The sequence below is a fragment of the Euphorbia lathyris genome, chromosome 9 (genome assembly GCF_963576675.1).
Source record: "Euphorbia lathyris chromosome 9, ddEupLath1.1, whole genome shotgun sequence".
Lineage (NCBI taxonomy): Eukaryota > Viridiplantae > Streptophyta > Magnoliopsida > Malpighiales > Euphorbiaceae > Euphorbia > Euphorbia lathyris.
This window is the reverse complement of record NC_088918.1, coordinates 25796780-25816426: the sequence shown is the minus strand read 5'-3', so window position 1 is coordinate 25816426 and position 19647 is coordinate 25796780. Positions and strand designations below refer to the sequence as shown.

Genomic DNA, 19647 nt, shown 5'->3' with positions numbered 1-19647 from the left:
GAAGACCAAAGAAGGGAAGGGAAATAGAAGGAAGAGGAAAGAAATGAAGGAAATAGACAAATTTACCCTTTGACTTTTTTGACCCAAATTGACAAATCACACGTTTTTTAACGGTGTTACACTTTTTATCCCTATTTGCTAACGGAATCAACCTCAAGGTACCAGTTTGTAAACTTTTAAACCACATAGTATACGATTGAAAATGGCCCAAACCATAAGATTTATTTTTGTACTTTTCTCTTAAATTAAATAAAGTTAGAGTAGAATTAAATAAAGTTGTCTGTCTCAACTCCTATCTCTTCCGTTCTAATACTAGAAGCCTCCGATTCTGCAATGTTTTTCTTCTTCACTTTAATATTAATAAATACATGGATGCATAATTAGTTTTAAATTTAATTACATGTAAAATAATTATGTTAGATTTAGGTATAATTTTAACCATAACAGAAGAAAGACAAATATAACAACAACAACAACAAAGCCTTAGTCCCGAAATGATTCGGGGTCGACTAACATGAACCATCATATAAAACCGTGAAATCAAGTCGTGTCAGCGACACAAATTCTCTCCCTCCACTCTGTCCTATCCACTACCATATTTTCCTCAATCCCCAATAAACTCATATCACTCGATCACCCTCCTCCAAGTTTGCTTAGGTCTTCCCCTACCCCTCACCACTACATCCCTTTGCCACTCTTCAGTCCTCCTAACCGGCACATCAAGCGCTCTTCATCTTACATGGCCAAACCACCTTAGTCAATTTTCTCTCATTACCTTATATCCTGACAAAAGAAATGATAAAATCTTACATGGATCAATTTTGAGCTTGAGTAACATAACTCATAAGATTGGGACTGTTATCTAGGCCTCTAAGGCCGTGATATGGACATATGCTGACACACTCCGGCTGTTAGAAACCACCCTTATACGGGTGGTTCTTTTCCTGCTCCTATTCATCAACTCATCTTTATATACACGATGTTGATTGCACCATAATAAATGAATGTCGACACTTATTTAGGTTGAACATGTGAAGTACGGAATTGGAAAAATTCTATTATAGTCTTGGTTCGTTGGATCTTATCAATAAAAATGTGACCATTATATAATTTTTGACTTAAAGCATTTTTTGTCCCTTGATTTATCAAAATGTTGGATTTTCCCTGAATTATCATTTAGTAACCTTGAACTATCCAAAATGCTTTCACACTAGGCCAGATTTACAAATGATTGTTAACAGAGAATTTGGAGATCTATAAATGATTGTGATAAGTGGACACATCACGTGTATATATATAACATTTCAACACTCACCAGCCAGGTCCAAAGCAGTAGAACCAGAAACTTACCCCGAAACCGTTAATGAATCTGTTTCAGCAATTAGTTAATCTTCCAATGCCACTGCCACACATAAATCGCACAGCAAACCACCTGCATCAGCTAATTCAACTCATTTTAACACCTCAAAACTTTTATTTGGCTAGCCCAAATCCTGCAGCAGCATAAATATATTTCAAAGCTGCATCTGAATTTAGTTTAAAAAGACAACTCAACCTATCCCCACCACATTAACCTCTAAAATTTCAATGAAATCCTTAGCCTTACGCATCATAACTAACAACTTTTAGACCAGTCTTACTTACCATGTTATTATTGATTTATTTCTGTTGAACCAAGCTGAAACTGATGTACTTTAACATCTACTCCTCCCACCTTATCTACTTTAACATCTGATTCTGGGCACATTTGCTTTTTATTGATTCAACTCTGTTTCTTTTAATCAGACACTCAAATATTGGATGATCTAGTTAGATTGATTAAAAGGGACTTAACTATAAAGAAAGTCCCTATGCAATTCTTGAAAACTAGTACCTCTTCTCTCTCCCTACACAGACGCACGTAACAATTCAAGCATCAAGAAAAAACGAGAAGTTTCCATGGATGCTTTGTTTTTTAATGATCTAACTGAAAGAGACAAAATTGATAGAAATGTAAGTAATAATATACCACAACTAATTCATAAAATCAGTTTAACATGGAAGAAGAAAAAATTATAAAGAGTTGAAGTGCCTGCAGAGAGAATTAATATTTGACACTATTAAAATAACGAAGTTTATAGAATTATAAGATATACTAAAATACAAAATCTATCACAAAGATCTATAAACTTCTTTTGGAATAATAACATCAAGAGCATGTACACTATAACAAAGACAAACCTATAAAACTTTCAAGAGCTGCACCTCAAATATCAGAGGCTCATTTGCATGGGACAGAAGGCTTCGTCGAGGACCAAACTGCCAAACAAAGAGAGGTTGTAAATGACGCAAGTAAGGATAAAAAGAACCAGTAGGATTCATTCAAGTTTCAAAGAAGCTTATATTTATACCTCATCAGGGACTGGTTTCAAGTTTTCATTTATATATCCCACAGAAGGTGGTATCAGCGCTCTTCTCTTTCCTTTATAAAAGGAATACCACAAACACATTTGATTAGTGAACTTTGAGGAAAAAAAGCAACGCAAGTATCAATTTCACATACCTCCAACCTTCATGCCTACTAAGACGTCCTTCAGGCCCTTAATGGTCTGTCAAAACGAAAAAGAAACAATTTATGATTATAGCAAAAAAACAATTTATGCTGTCTCCATTTTCTCTTGTGACGATAAAATACAATACATCTAGCACCCATACTTCATACTCTTTATTTTCTGCCATAAAAATGTAACGGCATTCAATAAAAGTACTTAAAACTTGAACAATTTCCCCTATCAACTTTTAATCTGCATTGATCATGTACAAGTTAGAAATTTCGAGTCAATGCTCTCAAGAAGATTCGTGAATTTGCAACCTACCCTACTATCATCCAGAGGAAGTATGACAGGTGAACTTTCCCCACTGAATTGATCCACTGTGCTGCATTTAAGAATTAATAGTTAGAATCCAGCATTGTATCGGATGATCTTTTTCCATCATTCCCTAGAAGTTAGAGTAGATGTACATTAGAAAATGCGTGAAAACAACAGAAAACTGTAACGATGAAGGTACCTATGAACAAAATATCCATTTGAGCGGCGGCATACATAATTTACTTCAACAACATCTCCTTCATTAGCTTCTGGACCTTCTCCTTCAACAATTTCTAGAAAGTAAAGCAAGAATTAAGTTCCAAATTCTGAAAACGAGATACCAGAGACAATTGAATAACATGGAAAACAATGTCTGTCCATCAACTATAAAAACACTATCTGCAATCCTTTTTTACTAGATAATAATGCTGAATTAATTAGGATTTCATTAATTTTCCACAATTTCATGTAGATAAAACGCACAAATAATTTGAGATCATGTATAAAGCTCAATTTCCAATTGAACACAACTAAACCTATATGTCACATGGCATCTAATTAATACTTAATAAGAAATAAGTACCTTGAATTCTCACACCACTGCCAAGCTTCAGAGTCCTGAATACTTCAAATTCCAAAACAAGAGTTTTAATGAGAGTGAGCCAAAGAAGATATAATTTTCTTCTAAGCTTGGAAAGCACAAAAACAAATTACCTGATAATTTCAGGCTCTTTCATATCTGGAACTGGAGCAGCAAAAACAGGATTAACTATCAATACGATAGCATTGAGTCCAATAAACTTCAACGCCAATCTTCTCGGCAATGTTTTGAACGGTAGTGAAGGAAATTGCTCATCCAACTTCATTGCCACACAATATCTCCTTCTCGTAAAGCTAGAATATACAAAAAGTAGTAACGACCTTGCTACTAACGAAATATCAGAACTAAAATGCAAATATTCTCGTACAAAATTTACCCCGCGGATCGGAGAACTGAAGGAAAGCAGAATTGCAGTGGAAACCCTCCCATCACCAATGAATTTCCGGTAAAAGAAATAAAAGATTGAGAAACCGTTAAACAGGAAATGACAGGGCAAGAGGATAATATATCACATATATGTCCCACCTAGCAATGGGCTTTGGGAGTAACTCTAATTGGGCCGTAATGGGCTTTTTGGGGGTGAGAATTCACAGAACGCGTATAAAATAAGGGGGCATTTGGTTCGTGCACGGTGACGGAATGAAATCAAGAAAGAGAAACAAGAAGAAAAGAATGGAATGATCCTGGTTCCTACATTGTTTGTTTCGGTTCCATAAAAAGAATGATATACATAAGGTAATAAACCAGAGTTTTAACAACAATTTCTATACATACATATATCTCTATTAATAAAATATAAGAACTAAAAATAATTAATTTAACTAATAAAATCAAAATAGGATGAAACTGGAGAAATTGAAATAAAATTAATCAAAAAAATACATAAACATTCTATTTTAAAAAAAAATAATTATTTTAAAATAATTAAAAAATAAATAGTAAACCTGAATAATATAATAAATGAAAAAAATTTGGTCAAAAGTATTTCTCAGAGTAAAAAATTAAAAATAAATAAGTATATGAGCCAAAAGTGAAATTACTCTAGGGATAAACAAAAGTATAAATAAATAAGTACAATGATCAAAATAAAAATGAAAAATAAAATTTATTCAAAAATATTTTTTTAAATAAAATTTAAAAATAAATAATTACAAGGATCAAAAATGAAATTAATCCAATAATAAAAAAGTAAAAAAATAAATATATGGACCAAAATAAAAATTAAAAAGTAAAATAAATAGTAAAGTATAATTTTATAAGGAAAGTAGAAGTTGAAGTTAGGAGGAATTGGGAAAAGGGAATAGAAAACATTAGGAGGGAAGAGGGACGGGGAATGAGTTTAGAGGAGTTTAATAAATATGAACATGATTTCAAACAAAAGAAGAACCGAAAAATATTAATAAAGATGCACTTTTTTGTCCATATTGTTATCACAAATTGGAAGCAAGCAAGTGGGGATTGTTTTTATCGTTGAAGGATTTAGAAATTGGAAAAGGAAAGATAGGTCCAAATCAAGTTGGCAGCCATAATAGTGCGTATAACCAAGCTTTGAATAAATGTCAATACTTAATGAATTAAAAACAACATTGAAGTAGATTTTGAGACTCCTTCAAAAGGATATTGTGTGTGTTGCTTTCGTTGAAACCACTAAAGTTATTATCAATAATTTTTATGATGAACAATTTGCTATTTTAGTTGATGAATATCAGGATATATCAGTGAAGGAAAAAATGTAAATTGTATTATGTTATATGAATGCAAAAGGATGTGTTATTGAACTTTTTTTTGGTGTTGTGCATGTTAGTGATACAACTCCATTATCACTTAAGTTGGCGTGGAACAATTGTTTACCAAGCATGGTTTAAGCATACCACCTTTACGTGTAATAAGGTTGTGATAAAGCTAGAATTATAAATTTTTAGTTTAACGCCTAAAGGCATTGATCTTGATGCAAAATCCTTCTCCATAGTATGACCACTATTTTGCTAATCACTTACTATTAGCGTTTGTTGCTACTTTGTTGTTTTATGTTATTTCTAACTCATCAAATATTATGGGAGCTTCATGCAAAAAGAGAAGAGATCCTCTCTGTGAGAAATAATATAGTAAAATTATTGAAGCACTACAAATGAAGATGTATAAAGTGGTATAGGTTTATATCAATAAACTTCCCTTAAATGAGCTGGTGATGCACAATGGAGTTCGCTTTATGTTTCATTGGTAAGTCTAATCATATGTTTACCTCCATGATTGATGTGCTTGATAGGCAAAATCCAGAGCAAAAAGATCAAGCTCATGCCTTACTTGCTTTGATACAATCATTTAGTTTGTTTTAAACTTGTAATTTGATGAAAAATATATTGGGATTTACAAATCCCAAACATGACACAGAAAAGATCAAGATATCATCAATATAATAGCCTTTGTTAATATTTTCAAACATCAGCTCTAAGAAATGAGAGATGATGGATGGACATCTTTATTTTTCGAAATGGTTTCTTTTCGTGAAAAGAATAACACCACTGTTCCAAAAATGAATAATGTGTTTGTGGATAAAGGAAAGTTACGAAGAAATTCTCCAAATATTACAAACTTGCATGATTGTCAAGTTGAGTTATTTTACATTGTCATTGATAAACAAAAACTTATTAAACTTCTTCAGTTTTATCCGTTTGATTTTTTTATTATGCAGGTTGCTATACTTATAGATCAGTTGGAAACTTATATTTTGATGTGTGATCTTACATTCAGTTTTTAAAGCTTAAAGAGATCTTGCTAAGAGCTTAGTTAGGACAATGAAGAATGTGTTATATTTTCTGATCTATTTGCTAGTAAAGGTAGCTTTAATTTAACCGGTTCCAACTACATCAGCGGAAATAGTATTTCCGAGAATGTATTTATTGAAAACTCCACTCCCTAACCTTTTAGGAAATGTATTTAAATGATTATTTAGTTATATATATTTGAAGAAAAATATTTAATAGCATTATCAATGAAAAAGTTATCCAAAATTTTTAAAATATGATTCATACATTGTAATTGAATAGTTTTTTTATATATTGTTATTGTTAAAAAGTTTATGCAAATTTATTATTTACATAGGTTTCCCTCAACATTGGAAAATCAAATATCTATCCCTTCCTTTATATATAAAAAATGTTATCTGTGTAATTAAAAGACCATAAAATGGTATCCATATAAATATTTTTTATTGTGTGTGACTAGGTATAATTATGTGGGTTATTTCAGTACATATATGTTTAAAAAATTGACATTTTCGATTTTGATAATTAATAATAATCCAAATGTGAGGAATTTTGGCTAAAGAGAAGCCTCATTCAAAGTGGGTGAACGTGGTCCATTTCCTTCCCATGTAGAAGAAGGGAAAAGATAAGAGGCCACGGGTAAATTACATTCATGGCCTTTTAATTTTGTTTCTACTTACATTATAGCTCAAAAACTTTAAAATTAGACATTATAGTCTCTAAGTTGGCACTTTACTAATATTATGGTGTAAATTATACCAATGACCACTAAACCTTTTCCTTTTTTATGATATGGGCATTAGACTTTAAAATATAATGTAAAAAACAATGAACTTTACATTTTGCTACACCCGTGACCACCGTGACCACTATTATGATGACCTATTAACAAGTTAGTTTTGTTTCTTTCTTTATTTTAACCATCCATTTCTTTTTCTTTCAAAACTTCCTCTTTTTCTCTGTATATTTTTTTTTATCTCTCCATAGCTTTAAGAAAGAAATAAGAGTAAAACATGGAGAGGGTGAAGTTCAATGACTTTTATATTAGGTTTTAAAATTTAGTGATCATACATAAATATTGATAAAGTTTATTGACCATGAGTGTAATTTACCCAATATTATGGGGTTTTTCACCTATGAAAATAGAAAAATTTAAGATTTAAAATTATTTAGAACCATATAAATATGAAATCGTTGTTTTCAATTTTAAATTATAATTTTTGAAAATTTGTCTCTAAAAACTCCTTGAATTGAGTAGTCATGATTAGATCTGGGTATGGGTTGGTGAGCCCGCCCAGTCCATCCAGATCCATTTAGTCAGGGTTGGACACATGAGATTGGTGTCAAGTCAGGTCCGACCAAGCTTGTATAAGCTCGACAGAAACTGGATAAACTTGGATTATATGAATTTTTCATCAGGCCGGCTCGATATACTACATATATATATATTATAATTTATAAATATATATATATTATATTTTTTATGAGATGATATTTATTTAATTTATTTTGGATTTGATGTTTTGATAGACAATTAGTTTTTTAGAATTTTTACAAACTTATTAAGTATTGTGTTGTGTATACTATTTTTTTATTAAGAAAAGTTGGTGTCATATTTTAATTGTATTTTTTTAATATGCAGATGGGCTTGAACAAGCGGGTTTGGGATTCATATTTTAGGTCCGAGTCCAGCCCGAACCCGAGCCTGACTCAATTTATTGTGGGCTGGGCTGGGCTTGAGCTCGTCAGGTTTTATTAAAAGCCCGACAGGCCCGGCTCCGAGCCCGGCCCATGCCCAGGTCTAGTCATGATAGAGTAAAATGGTCATAATATCATGTTTTAAAATTTAGGGGTAATAATAAAAATAAGAGCAAATTGAGAAGCCATGGGTGTAAGTTACCCAATTTACGTTAAACCCAAGTACTAGAAGGTAACGAACGACAGCCCGTCTCCATTAAACGACAAATCGTTCGACACAAACAACGTCGATTCGCTCATGTTAAATTGAAAATTATGATTTATCGGTCCATTATCGTTGTTAGTGGCAAATCCACCTGTTAATCAAAGTGCAACACTTGCCCACCGCAATACTTTCCTCCAAATATGGGATCTTTATAACATTACCAGACAAAAACTCTTGAAACGGATTTAGCTCATGCTTAACTCAAGCATCTTCTTCTCTCAATTCTCAAGATTCCTTCTTCTTCTGCTGCTATGAGCTTTTTGTCTCTTATGTAGCTAAACCTTCCTTCTTTTCTCAACTTGCTCCTCCTCAAATTGACACTTTACTGAAGAATACAAGTCAGAAAGGGGGTTTTCATTTCTGCTTCTATCTTTGAAAGATATAAATAAAGAGAGGTGGAAGAGTAGAGGGAACTGATTGTGTTTCAAAATTATGGCTTCTTCTATTCTTTTTCCGGCGAATTCTATGGTCGGAACTAGGAGGAACACTGCGTTTTTGCTATCTGGTGGTCCCCGGTCGGTGGTGAGGAGTCATCGGTTGTTCTTTGTTCGTTCTGCTTTGGACTCTCTGGAAACCAAGGTTTCTGATATGAGTGTTAATGGTAATTTTCTAAGCTTTCACTCCTTTGATAGTGTTCACTTTTGCCTAATTTGAAATTATCAATAAGAAATTGGGGGTTGAAATTGCTTTGGGATGTCAAATTGGAGCTCTGAAGTCCAATTCTTTAGCTGCTTCTGTGTCAAGATCCAATAGGAATCATAGAACAAATTATTGTGAATTGTGATTAATTTCAATGCATACTTTTACTGTTTTGTTATTCTTTTTGTTTAATGTCACCAAAAGGGTGGGTTTTAAGAAGTCTTGTAGTTCTAGACAGAAGTTTTGTTATTCTTGTTTCTCACCACATGTTGAATGATATGCTTGTTAGCTCCAAAGGGGTTGTTTCCACCGGAACCCGAACATTATAGAGGACCAAAGCTGAAGGTGGCTATTATTGGGTCCGGGCTAGCAGGGATGTCAACTGCAGTGGAGCTTTTGGATCAAGGTCATGAGGTGTTGTTCATTTTACTCTTTGAGGCCTTTTGATTATAGCAATAATCTCTTATCCATTTGCTTTCGGCAGTTATTTTTCTTTCTCGTTTTGTTAATTTCATTGGAATTAAACGATATAATCCGTATTTCAGCGTTTAAGTTTCTTTAACTTGGTAATTGGCCTCATTTAGTAATATGAAGTCTGTTGTTTCCCAGGTGGATATATATGAATCAAGGACTTTTATTGGCGGTAAAGTGGGTTCGTTTGTTGATAAAAAAGGAAATCACATAGAAATGGGACTTCATGTTTTCTTTGGTTGCTATAATAACCTTTTCCGTTTGATGAAGAAGGTAAATAATGTTTTGAGTGCCTTAATGCTTCCTTGTTTGTCTAAATTTTTCTTATATTGTCTAATATAAGTAACTTATTGCTGTATTACTTTATGTATCCAATGATACTTTATTGGCATGGAAATGTTGCTTTTCGTGTGATTGATGTTTTAAAGACCATTTCATAACTACTTTTATGATGTTACCGGCCTTCTTTCCGTGTCTTGTTGGTATATTTGAAATATTTCATCTCAATTTCAGAAATATTCTATGACTAATGTGCTGAATCAGGATTGGACTCTGATATCATATTGTATTTTCTTCAAATATTCATGTTTGACGGAGTTCAATCCTTTACCAAATAATGAAATATTGGCATATTGACTTGAACTGCATAATTTATATGTTGAAGTTTGTTATTTGACTTCAATGACGACATTTATATTGAATTTTTGTTACTTAATTTCAATTGCTACACTTTGAATGGTCTATAATATTTGTTTCTCCTAAATCTCTGCATCATTTCAGGTAGGCGCAGATAAGAACCTCCTCGTGAAGGATCACACTCACACATTTGTGAACAAAGGCGGTGATATTGGTGGTATGGTTTTATGCTAGACCTTATGTGATTCGATTAACGTTATTTTAGTACCATAGATCAATATTATCTCTCTTTTGGCATTATAGTCAACATTTTGGGTACTATGGTTAAATCTTTGAATAAGTTTGACTTGAATTTCAGAGCTCGATTTTCGGTTTCCAGTTGGAGCTCCTTTGCATGGGATTCAAGCATTTTTAACTACGAATCAGCTTAAGGTAAGAAATGCATTACGACGACCTTACTGAATTCTATCCATATACCCTTTTCAGTGATACAGAAAACATTGTTTTCAGTTTCTTCTACCTTTCTTCATTCAAAGTTTCTTGATACATTTTCTGCTGTTGCTGTTAAAGTGCAGACATATGATAAAGCGAGAAATGCACTGGCCCTTGCCTTAAGTCCAGTTGTTAGGGCCCTTGTTGATCCGGATGGAGCAATGAGGGACATAAGAAATTTAGATAGTGTAAGCAAGCAATGTTATATTATTCTTTTTACAGCTCTTAACTTTTTGTCGATTACATCACGATTATCTTTTACGTGAAACGATATTTCTTCTTCCAGATCAGTTTCTCTGATTGGTTTATGTCGAAAGGCGGAACACGTATGAGTATCCAAAGAATGTGGGATCCTGTTGCATATGCCCTTGGTTTTATTGACTGTGATAACATCAGTGCCCGTTGTATGCTCACTATATTCTCATTGTTTGCGACCAAGACAGAGGCATCACTACTACGGATGCTCAAGGGTTCGCCAGACGTATACTTGAGTGGTCCCATTAGAAAGTACATTGAAGATAGAGGAGGCAGGTATGGTTCAAAGACTGTGTTACAGATTAAAAGTTCGAACTTTTTATATTACAAATCCATTGTTGTCTTGTCTTCTAAATGTTTGTATGAATCAATTCTGCTTGAGTAGGTTTCATCTGAGATGGGGATGCAGAGAGATACTCTATGATAAATCTGCTGATGGAGAAACCTATGTCACAGGGCTTGCCATGTCAAAAGTAATTGCTTTCATGTTTCTCCTCTTTGATAAACTCTCACTCAAAAATTGACACGTCGTAAATGATGATTGGGAGACACGTGTCAATTTTTGGGTGGGGGGTCCTTGGAGTACCTTGTCCCCTCTATGACATTGATACAGTGCTGATTTGATTTAGTCTTTAATGGTGAAAAGTTTTGTTTCGCTGCAGGCTACTGACAAAAAAGTCGTAAAGGCTGATGCTTATGTAGCAGGTTCGGATTCAAATATTCCTTCGTTTCCCTCTTCTGTTATATGATCATATGTTTTTGTCCCTCTTTAGGGTGATAGTATGTAATCAAAATGTTTTTTTTCTTTCTTTATTCTGGCAGCATGTGATGTTCCCGGAATTAAAAGATTACTTCCTTCGCAATGGAGGGAATCAAAATTTTTCGATAATATTTATGAGCTAGTTGGAGTACCTGTAGTAACAGTACAACTTAGATATAATGGTTGGGTCACCGAGTTGCGTGATCTAGAGCGATCAAGGTGAATCTCTCTTCAACTACCTTTCCTATTATGCGACTCTAGCATGTGTTTGCAAACTGAAGCAATCATTTGATTTTGTTTCACTTTTCGAGACTACTTGACAAGGTGTTTTCGGTACCTATTTGTTTCGAATATAGGCAATCGAAGCAAGCTGTGGGTTTAGACAACCTCCTGTACACTCCGGATGCAGATTTTTCTTGTTTTGCAGATTTAGCACTCACATCTCCAGAAGATTACTACCTTGAAGGACAAGGTTCACTGCTACAGTAAGTAAAACTTGTTACTGATGAGAATTACAGTTAATATATAAGCTGCATCAAACACTATCTATTGCATACGCCCCCGTGTCCTGAACAGTCCTATGGTTCATAATCACCACTGGAGGATTCTGTTTGTGAACAAGTCATGATTTATAGTTGCCTCCCTATCCTTTAAGGAGTATATATTTCAGGATGGGATGCAAGATGCGTCTGTCAGAAGCTAAGATATACATGCCTGTGGCTGTAAGGAACATCTCGAAAATTTAGAAGAAAAAATTCACCTTAGGCATTCATTGAAGACATAAATTCATAATTTTTAATATGATGAAATGCATCAATCCCAATTATTTGATTTTAGCTGTATGAGGGAGCATGCACGAGTGTACGCACCAGTGTTGGGAAGAATGAAGAGTTCCCTATTACGATTGGAGTGCATCAAGGTTCTGCACTAAGCCCATTTCTTTTTGCCATCGTTATGGATGAACTAACGAGTTCACTTCAAGATGGTATACCATGGTGCATGTTGTTTGCAGATGATATTGTGTTGGTTGATGAGACGAAAGAAGACGTGAAGAGGAAGTTGGAACTATGGAGACAAACTTTAGAATCTAGAGGCTTTAAGCTGAGCCGAAGTAAGACAGAATATTTGGAGTGTAAGTTTAGCGGCGATAGGAGTATGGAGGCATGGACAATCACCCTAGATGGAAGAGTTGTTCAGGCATCGGATTGCTTTCGGTATTTAGGATCTATTATCCAAACGGATGGAGAAGTAGATGGAGATGTTGCTCATAGGATTAAATCTGGTTGGGCGAAGTGGAAGAGTAATACGGGTTTACTTTGTGACCCCGGCATGCCAAATAGATTGAAGGGAAAATTCTACCGCACGTCAATCAGACCAGCACTGTTATATGGTACGGAGTGTTGGGCAGTGAAACACTGTCACACTCATAAGATGTCGGTGGCGGAGATGCGTATGTTAAGATGGATGTGTGGTCATACGAGAAAGGATCGGGTGAGTAATGAAATAATTAGGACAAAAGTAGGGGTTACATCTATTGAGAATAAAATGAGGGAAACCGACTAAGGTGGTTTGGCCATGTAAGACGAAGAGCGGTTGATGCGCCGGTTAGGAGGACTGAAGAGTAGCAAAGGGATGTAGTAGTGAGGGGTAGGGGAAGACCTAAGTAAACTTGGAGTAGGGTGATCGAGAGTGATATGAGTGTATTGGGGATTGAGGAAAATATGGTAGTGGATAGGAAAGAGTGGAGGGAGAGAATTTGTGTCGCTGACACGACTTGATTTCACGGTTTTATATGATGGTTCATGTTAGCCGACCCCGAATCATCTCGGGACTAAGGCTTTGTTGTTGTTGTTGTTTGTAGCTCCCGTGGCATGTGTTTCATCGGATTGATGAAGCTGATATTTTGTAGCTAGAAATCATCATCTTACTGTTTTGCCATTTGAATGACTTGATTTAGAATCCCTCTTGATAACCTTAAATTCCGACTCTTGTATTGATCATAAGCCTCAAACATTTAAGAGGGTTCGATAATTTTCTCCCTCGACATTATGTTATATTATAAATTCTTCGTACGTGTATAGAATCCAAATGAATATTCTCACTTTTGGTCTGTTTTGGTTGTTTCAATTATAAGTTACCCTTATTGATTGCATCTTTCATGTACTTCTGCAATATACTGAAACTGTAATTTTTCAGATGCGTGCTTACGCCAGGTGATCCTTACATGCCTTTGCCAAATGATGAAATCATAAACCGAGTGACAAAGCAGGTTAGTAGCTTCTTATGCGCATTGCATGATAATCGAAGTTCGTAAATATTATCTTTAGATTCAGTTTATCTATGATTTAGTATCTTGCATCTTTCTATAAGATACCTTGCATTGAAATGCTGCACATGCTTCAAATGCATAAGCTCGACTTCTCTAACAGCAGAAGTTGCATATCGCGAATCAGCCCGTCTAATATGGTTAAAGCAATTCAGGTTCCGCGTGATTAAAACTGTTATGATAATTCTTTCGTCTTCATAACAACTCAGGTTTTGGCTCTATTTCCATCATCCCAAGGATTAGAAGTGACATGGTCATCTGTTGTAAAAATCGGGCAATCTTTATATCGCGAGGGACCTGGAAAAGACCCCTTTCGACCTGATCAAAAAACTCCGGTCGGAAATTTCTTCCTTGCTGGCTCTTATACAAAACAGGTAGGTTTCTAAAACTTCCCAAATTAAAGAAACCATATGATATGTTGAGAAATAGAATTAATGTGTCTATCTACCATATGATGAACAGGATTACATAGACAGTATGGAAGGCGCGACATTGTCGGGTAGACAGGCTTCAGCATATATATGCAATGCTGGGGAAGAGCTGGTTTCGTTGAAGAAGAAGCTCGCCGCCATTGAATCTGCAGAAAGTACTGAGTCTGCTGCTATCAGTGATGAGCTGAGTCTTGTATGAGAGCTTGTAATGGTCATAGAAAAATCTTTTTCCTTTTTTATACAAAAATATGTAATTCAATTAAATGTATTAATGCCAATATTTATAAAATTTAGTTTTATACTTAAATATGTAATGAAATGGTAAATATCACTCACGTCCCTCTACTCATTTCAATAGAACTTCTCTATAATTTGTAACAATTAAACGGTTAAACCCCCAATTTTCAATTGAGGGTTAATAATGCCACATTAACTATTACCTTATTAGGGGTCATAACTAATGGGCACTTGTTAGCGGTGAAGTTCTTAGCCTAGTGGTTGAGAATTTACCTATGACTAGGGAGGTCATGGGTTCGAATAACATCCGGGTCTGGTAGAGATTTTTCTTTTCTTCTTTAATGTAACTGCATTGTGTGCAATTTTTTTTAAAAAAAAAACTAATGGGCACTTGTTAGAATTTTAGAGCCTTTATTGGCTGATGTGTCGGAATAATAGAATATTTGTTCAGAGCCGGCTCCAGGGGCAGCCAGTCTAGGCAGTCGCCTGGAGCTTCCGTTTTTAGGGGTCTTCAATCCAGAATATGTTTTAATTAAGGCGTTCTGGTTAAGAGGTTTTCAATTCTAAATATATTTTAATTAAGATAATTATTTAGCTTTCAATTGTTAAAAATCATATATATAAATATTTATAATCTCCTATTTGAATTTAATTGTAATTATAGAAAATTAGAATGTAGAAATAAAATGAAATAAAAAAATCGATAACAATAGCACACATTTGGTCATTCACGGTTAGATATATCTTAAAGTGAAAATTCAAAGCATTATAAGGTTTAGATTAAATGAGTTTAGAATGGTGAATGACCAAATTCATTTAATCACGAGGGTCCATGTGAACACAACCGCATATTGTCATTTTTCAATCCTCTTAACAAGAAAAGCATAATAGGAGTCCTTCAAAATTTATTTCTCCAATTCTCTGTTAACACCAAGGGTAAAGTATATAAAAAAAACCTTGATTTACCCAATTTGCAAACACAGCCTCGCAGTTAAAAACTTACAAACAATAATTATGGTTTTGTAATTTGCAGTTGAATTTTTTAGTCAATTTTTCGGTAGAAAAATACTTGTGGCTTGGTTAATTTGTAAAATCGGGCCTTATACATAAGGTAATTTGTAAAATCAGATTTTTTAATTTCTCCGATCGCTCTTTTTTTGGATAAACAGCCGCGGTAACAAATTTTGACGGAATGTCTGAGTTTGCAAACTGCACAAACTACTGACTTCTGTTTCCAAGTTTTGGAACAGTGTTTGTAGAAAAAAAAGTCAAACCACATGTCTTTTTTGGGTAAATTACACCCATTGCCACTGAACTATACCCATTTTCACATTATGGCCACTGAACTTCAATTCTTCACGGTATTGGCCATTGAACTTTACATTTTGTTGTGGCCACTGTGACCGTTGATCAACATTTGTGATCTTTGACTCTCATTTTTTACCTGTTCTCTCTCTCCTTTCCCCTGTTAAAACCTAAAATACTCATTTTAACATTCCTTCTCAATCTTCCCTTTCTTTCATTCCCTTTAACTCTTGCCCTTAAGTTTCGAGCCATAATGCAAGTTCCCGGAGCTGCCAATCCGAAAAATTCGCAACTGTACCGAAACAAATTTAAAGAACTGAATTAGGTTTCTTTGAATCAAGCCATTTGATACAATCATGTTCTTCAATGCGTTCTGATACTAATCCGAAATTCTGCAGCTAAATTGGTAGTCCAAGGAAAGAAGAAGTCTGAAACTAATCCGTCTGGTTTTAATTCTTCTATGGCTTCTTTTAATGGTTGTTGAAGCAGAGAAAGATCAGCAAAGAACTTGCTGTGATTTTCATGTCCGGTGACAGAATCTAGATTTTCTAGTGGTTCCGGTTGTTGGAAAAAAATTGGGTTAGAGAAAAAACTAATCGCAAATTGAAACAGAAATCGAACTGTGTCGTGGTGAGAGCCACTGCCTTGAAAGCGATTTCAGCAGACCGATGTGCAATCTTAAATCCGGTCGCTCTCCAAGGTTGCCCAGAAAGTTTTGTGAAAAGAAGAGATTAAAACTGTGTATCTCAAAGCTGAAAACCAAACTAATATATAAGAGTTGGAAAAATCTGAACGTTAGAACGTGCAGTTGTGGAGATAGAACAGGAGGAAAATTAAAATTTGGGCCCAATCCAACCGAACAGGCGTCACGGGAACGAACACACGCATGTGATATATTTGTCAAAACCCACTTAACACAATTTAAAGGCTTGTAAAACCTAAGCCTTTATATATATCCTTAGAAACTTTGATAAGTTTTTCACGTGGGATAGGAAAAGAGCTCCTAAAATCCAAGTCACAATTTACAAATATACACACCAATTAAAGTCATTTTCTCACAATCCCCCACAATAAATCATAGGCATTTTCTCACCAGTAAGCTGGATTGTTGGTGAGGAAATTTGATGAGTTTGAGAGTGATTTTATATGAAAATTGGATTGATTTTGTGAAGCGAGAATAGTGATAATGGTGGTTTTAACATTTCTGGCTGCAAAAAAGTTTAGCTATATCTAACATTGGAAGTATATGGCCTTGCACTAATCATTAATTCCCCTATGTGTTTGGATATGTTTAGAAAAGGGAATGGGGTAAAGGGAATCCAATTTCCTAGAGGACATGGAGTAATGGTTTAACCTAAAGTGGGTAATGGCTTAACCTAAAGTGGGTAAAGGGAATGAGTTTTTTTTATAAACAAACAAGAACAAATGGAATGAAACCCTCCCATTCCCATTCCCATTTCTAAAGACTCCAAACCAAACGCCCCCTTAATGATTTAAAGAGCCAATAAAAAATTATTGAAATTGATTGTAAGAGTCAAATTAAAAAACGGTTGAAAATACTCTCAACTTAAACTGATATTTAGGTATCAACTCAATTTTTAACTTCACAGAAGTTATACATTCTTTGATATTAAATTCGGATTAACTTATTAAAATTTGCCGACTTGAAAACTAAGGCCTTGTTTGATAATAATAAAAATCACTTAAATTAATAAATTAAGCACTTGTTTAATTTAAGTGTGTTTGATAATAGCATTTTATTAACCACTTAAATTATTCAATTAAGCTACATATCACTTATTTTGAAAAGTCAAAATATTTAACTTAAAATTTTAAGTTAAGCATTAGAGCATCTCCAAAAGACTCTTAGTGAGCTCTCTAAAAATAATATAAATAATTGACTCTCAGTGATTTAAGAGTGGCTAAGATATATGATCAATGCTCCTTATATTCCCTCCTTATTTATTATTTTATTATTAAGATTATTCTTTATTGTTGCATTACCAATAGTGTTAAAAGAGAGACACATCAATAATAAATTTTTAATAAAAAATAAAATTAGGAGGCACTAAGAGGTGGAGAGAGGCTCTCTATTAATAAAGGGGATGGAGAAACTCTTAGTGATTTGAGGAGCCATTAAAAGACTATTGGAGATGAATTTTCATTCTCTCTCCTTAAATTATAACTTAAGAGCCAACTTAAGAGGCTGTTGGAGATGCTCTTATCAACTAATATTTTAATATTCATCACTTATTTTTAATATTTATCAAACACTTATATCATTTAATAATTTCTAACACTTATAATATTTAACACTTAAAATTCAGTACTTATTTTTTCAGCACTTAATTTTTAGTTTTATCAAACAAAAACACCTAAGTTGATAAATAAAATTGGACTCTGAGTTAAATTGATTCTGGCTTCAGCATTACAGTCTTTATTTATTTATTTTTACCCTTTATATTATACTTTACCCTTGTTTGGAAAACAAGTTATTCATCCAAACATAGCCTTAATTACAAGCATCCAACTCAATTCTATTTCACCCAAAATAGCTCTACTTTATCCACTCAAATCCATCCTCTCCTTCTTCTTCTTCAATTTTAGCTTTAGCAACCTCAAGTTCCTCATCAAAGAAAATATCCCACTGCCCTTCCCACTTAATGAAAAACTCAGTATCTTCAAAATACTTCACCCTATGCACATCTCCACCTGGAGTAAACAAATAATCTCCAACATTCAAATCATACTTTACCTTTTTGCTCAAATTCCACACCCTTTTCCTCCCCTTCATCACCACCAAATCATGCCCAAATGTATGGTGATGAGCCGGTTCCACACTCCCTGCTTTGAACCTCACTATCGCTGAAGTCGGACTTTCCCTCACTATCTTCATCGAACCTCCTGGAATCATATCAATCGGATCCAATTTCCTGTTCTTCGTTAAACAACAAAGCGCACACGGAGTTAGATTTTCTTTCGATTCATCTTTTCCCCCAATTTTTGGCATCTCAATTAGGGATTTATCCAGGAAAGAAGATAGATCTTCGCTCCAGGGAGCGAAATTTGAAGCCGGACATGGTGCTTTGAAAGGAGTATTGAGCCATGCGTCGAGGATCTCTATCGCGGTTTCTGGAGTTGTTGACATGCCGGAGACGGCGAGGACATTGCAATTGTTGATGGAGCGGGTGTTAATGGCGTCGGCGGGAGTAAGACAGGTGGAGGCGAAAACGCCAGGGAACTTGTTGGCGAAGATTGAAACGCCACATCCAGTTCCACAAGCGACGAGGCCGCGGATTTCAGGGGAAGGTGAAGATGGAGATGTTGTGTTGGCGGCGGAGACGCGGCGGCCAACCTCTGCTGCGATTGAGTAGTAGGAGGAAGTGCCGAGATCTTCAACGTCTATATTGAGAGAGCGAAGATGGGAGACGAGAGCGTCTTTGAGAGGACAGCCAAAGGAGTCAGCTCCGGTTATAACTTTGAGAGGCCGTGTAGAAATAGTAACGCCGGATTCTTCCATTTGTGGCGGTGGTACAGTGCAGATATCGTAGGGGGACCGATGATGATTTTGATTTTTACAGCAAGAAGGAAGGCTTAAAAGTATGAGTACTGAGTAGAGTCTAGAATGTAGTGGAGATAAAAGGACAAAACAGAGCAAACGCAAAGGCGACAAATAAATAACCGTTTCAATTTTTAAAGCTTTGAACAGAAGTGAGATTCCTGGCTAGATTCATTTTCCCATTTTTCTTAAGTAATAAATTTAAATTAATTAATGCTTCTTTCATATTTAAAAGTGTTTAATACATTAAAGACGAATTAAATACGCGATAAGTATTGTTGCCATTTGTCACTTCAATTCGTGCCTCCCCAAACTCAACTTTCATTTCTTTCCAATTATCTATCTGAGAGAAACATAT

The 19647-nt window shown here is 34.6% G+C and overlaps 3 protein-coding genes across 9 annotated transcripts; 1 reads left to right on the top strand and 2 right to left on the bottom strand.

Moving 5' to 3' along the window:
• Positions 1-345: 345 nt before the first annotated feature.
• On the bottom strand, positions 346-3918 carry LOC136205311 (peptidyl-prolyl cis-trans isomerase FKBP16-1, chloroplastic). 7 transcript variants are annotated; one of them, XM_065995846.1, is made up of 10 exons: positions 3827-3918; positions 3564-3743; positions 3433-3467; positions 3049-3142; positions 2856-2916; positions 2543-2588; positions 2391-2461; positions 2245-2298; positions 1351-1441; positions 346-783 (listed from the first exon to the last, which is right to left on the bottom strand). In XM_065995846.1, the coding sequence occupies exons 1-9, from the start codon at positions 3877-3879 to the stop codon at positions 1382-1384; spliced, it is 654 nt and encodes a 217-aa protein (XP_065851918.1). In that variant the 5' UTR covers positions 3880-3918; the 3' UTR covers positions 346-783; positions 1351-1381. The 7 variants fall into 7 exon arrangements, with proteins under 7 accessions (XP_065851918.1, XP_065851920.1, XP_065851923.1 ...); XM_065995848.1 differs by having other exon boundaries at positions 347-783; positions 1351-1432; XM_065995851.1 differs by lacking the exon at positions 346-783 and having other exon boundaries at positions 790-1441; positions 2221-2298.
• A 4346-nt stretch (positions 3919-8264) lies between these two features.
• On the top strand, positions 8265-14523 carry LOC136206042 (zeta-carotene desaturase, chloroplastic/chromoplastic). Its single transcript, XM_065996953.1, has 14 exons — positions 8265-8779; positions 9107-9231; positions 9427-9561; positions 10069-10141; positions 10283-10356; positions 10500-10604; positions 10703-10947; positions 11057-11144; positions 11334-11376; positions 11494-11650; positions 11788-11916; positions 13628-13700; positions 13967-14131; positions 14220-14523. Exons 1-14 carry the CDS (start codon positions 8611-8613, stop codon positions 14385-14387), a joined length of 1749 nt encoding a protein of 582 aa, XP_065853025.1. The 5' UTR covers positions 8265-8610; the 3' UTR covers positions 14388-14523.
• Positions 14524-18110: 3587 nt separating this feature from the next.
• LOC136207424 (DNA damage-repair/toleration protein DRT102) lies at positions 18111-19370 on the bottom strand. Its single transcript, XM_065998680.1, has one exon. The coding sequence runs from the start codon at positions 19248-19250 to the stop codon at positions 18288-18290; it is 963 nt and encodes a 320-aa protein (XP_065854752.1). The 5' UTR covers positions 19251-19370; the 3' UTR covers positions 18111-18287.
• Positions 19371-19647: the final 277 nt, after the last annotated feature.

Bases quoted from the DNA above. Each gene is read 5' to 3' on its own strand.
- LOC136207424 (XM_065998680.1), bottom strand. From the start codon at position 19,250: ATGGAAGAATCCGGCGTTACTATTTCTACACGGCCTCTCAAAGTTATA.
- LOC136206042 (XM_065996953.1), top strand. From the start codon at position 8,611: ATGGCTTCTTCTATTCTTTTTCCGGCGAATTCTATGGTCGGAACTAGG. The intron at 10,605-10,702 runs GTAAGCAAGCAA...TTCTTCTTCCAG, and splicing joins ACATAAGAAATTTAGATAGT to ATCAGTTTCTCTGATTGGTT. The intron at 11,651-11,787 runs GTGAATCTCTCT...TTTCGAATATAG, and splicing joins CGTGATCTAGAGCGATCAAG to GCAATCGAAGCAAGCTGTGG.
- LOC136205311 (XM_065995846.1), bottom strand. From the start codon at position 3,879: ATGGGAGGGTTTCCACTGCAATTCTGCTTTCCTTCAGTTCTCCGATCC. The intron at 3,143-3,432 runs GTACTTATTTCT...TTTACTTTCTAG, and splicing joins CAGTGGTGTGAGAATTCAAG to AAATTGTTGAAGGAGAAGGT. The intron at 2,917-3,048 runs GTACCTTCATCG...TCTTAAATGCAG, and splicing joins AATGGATATTTTGTTCATAG to CACAGTGGATCAATTCAGTG.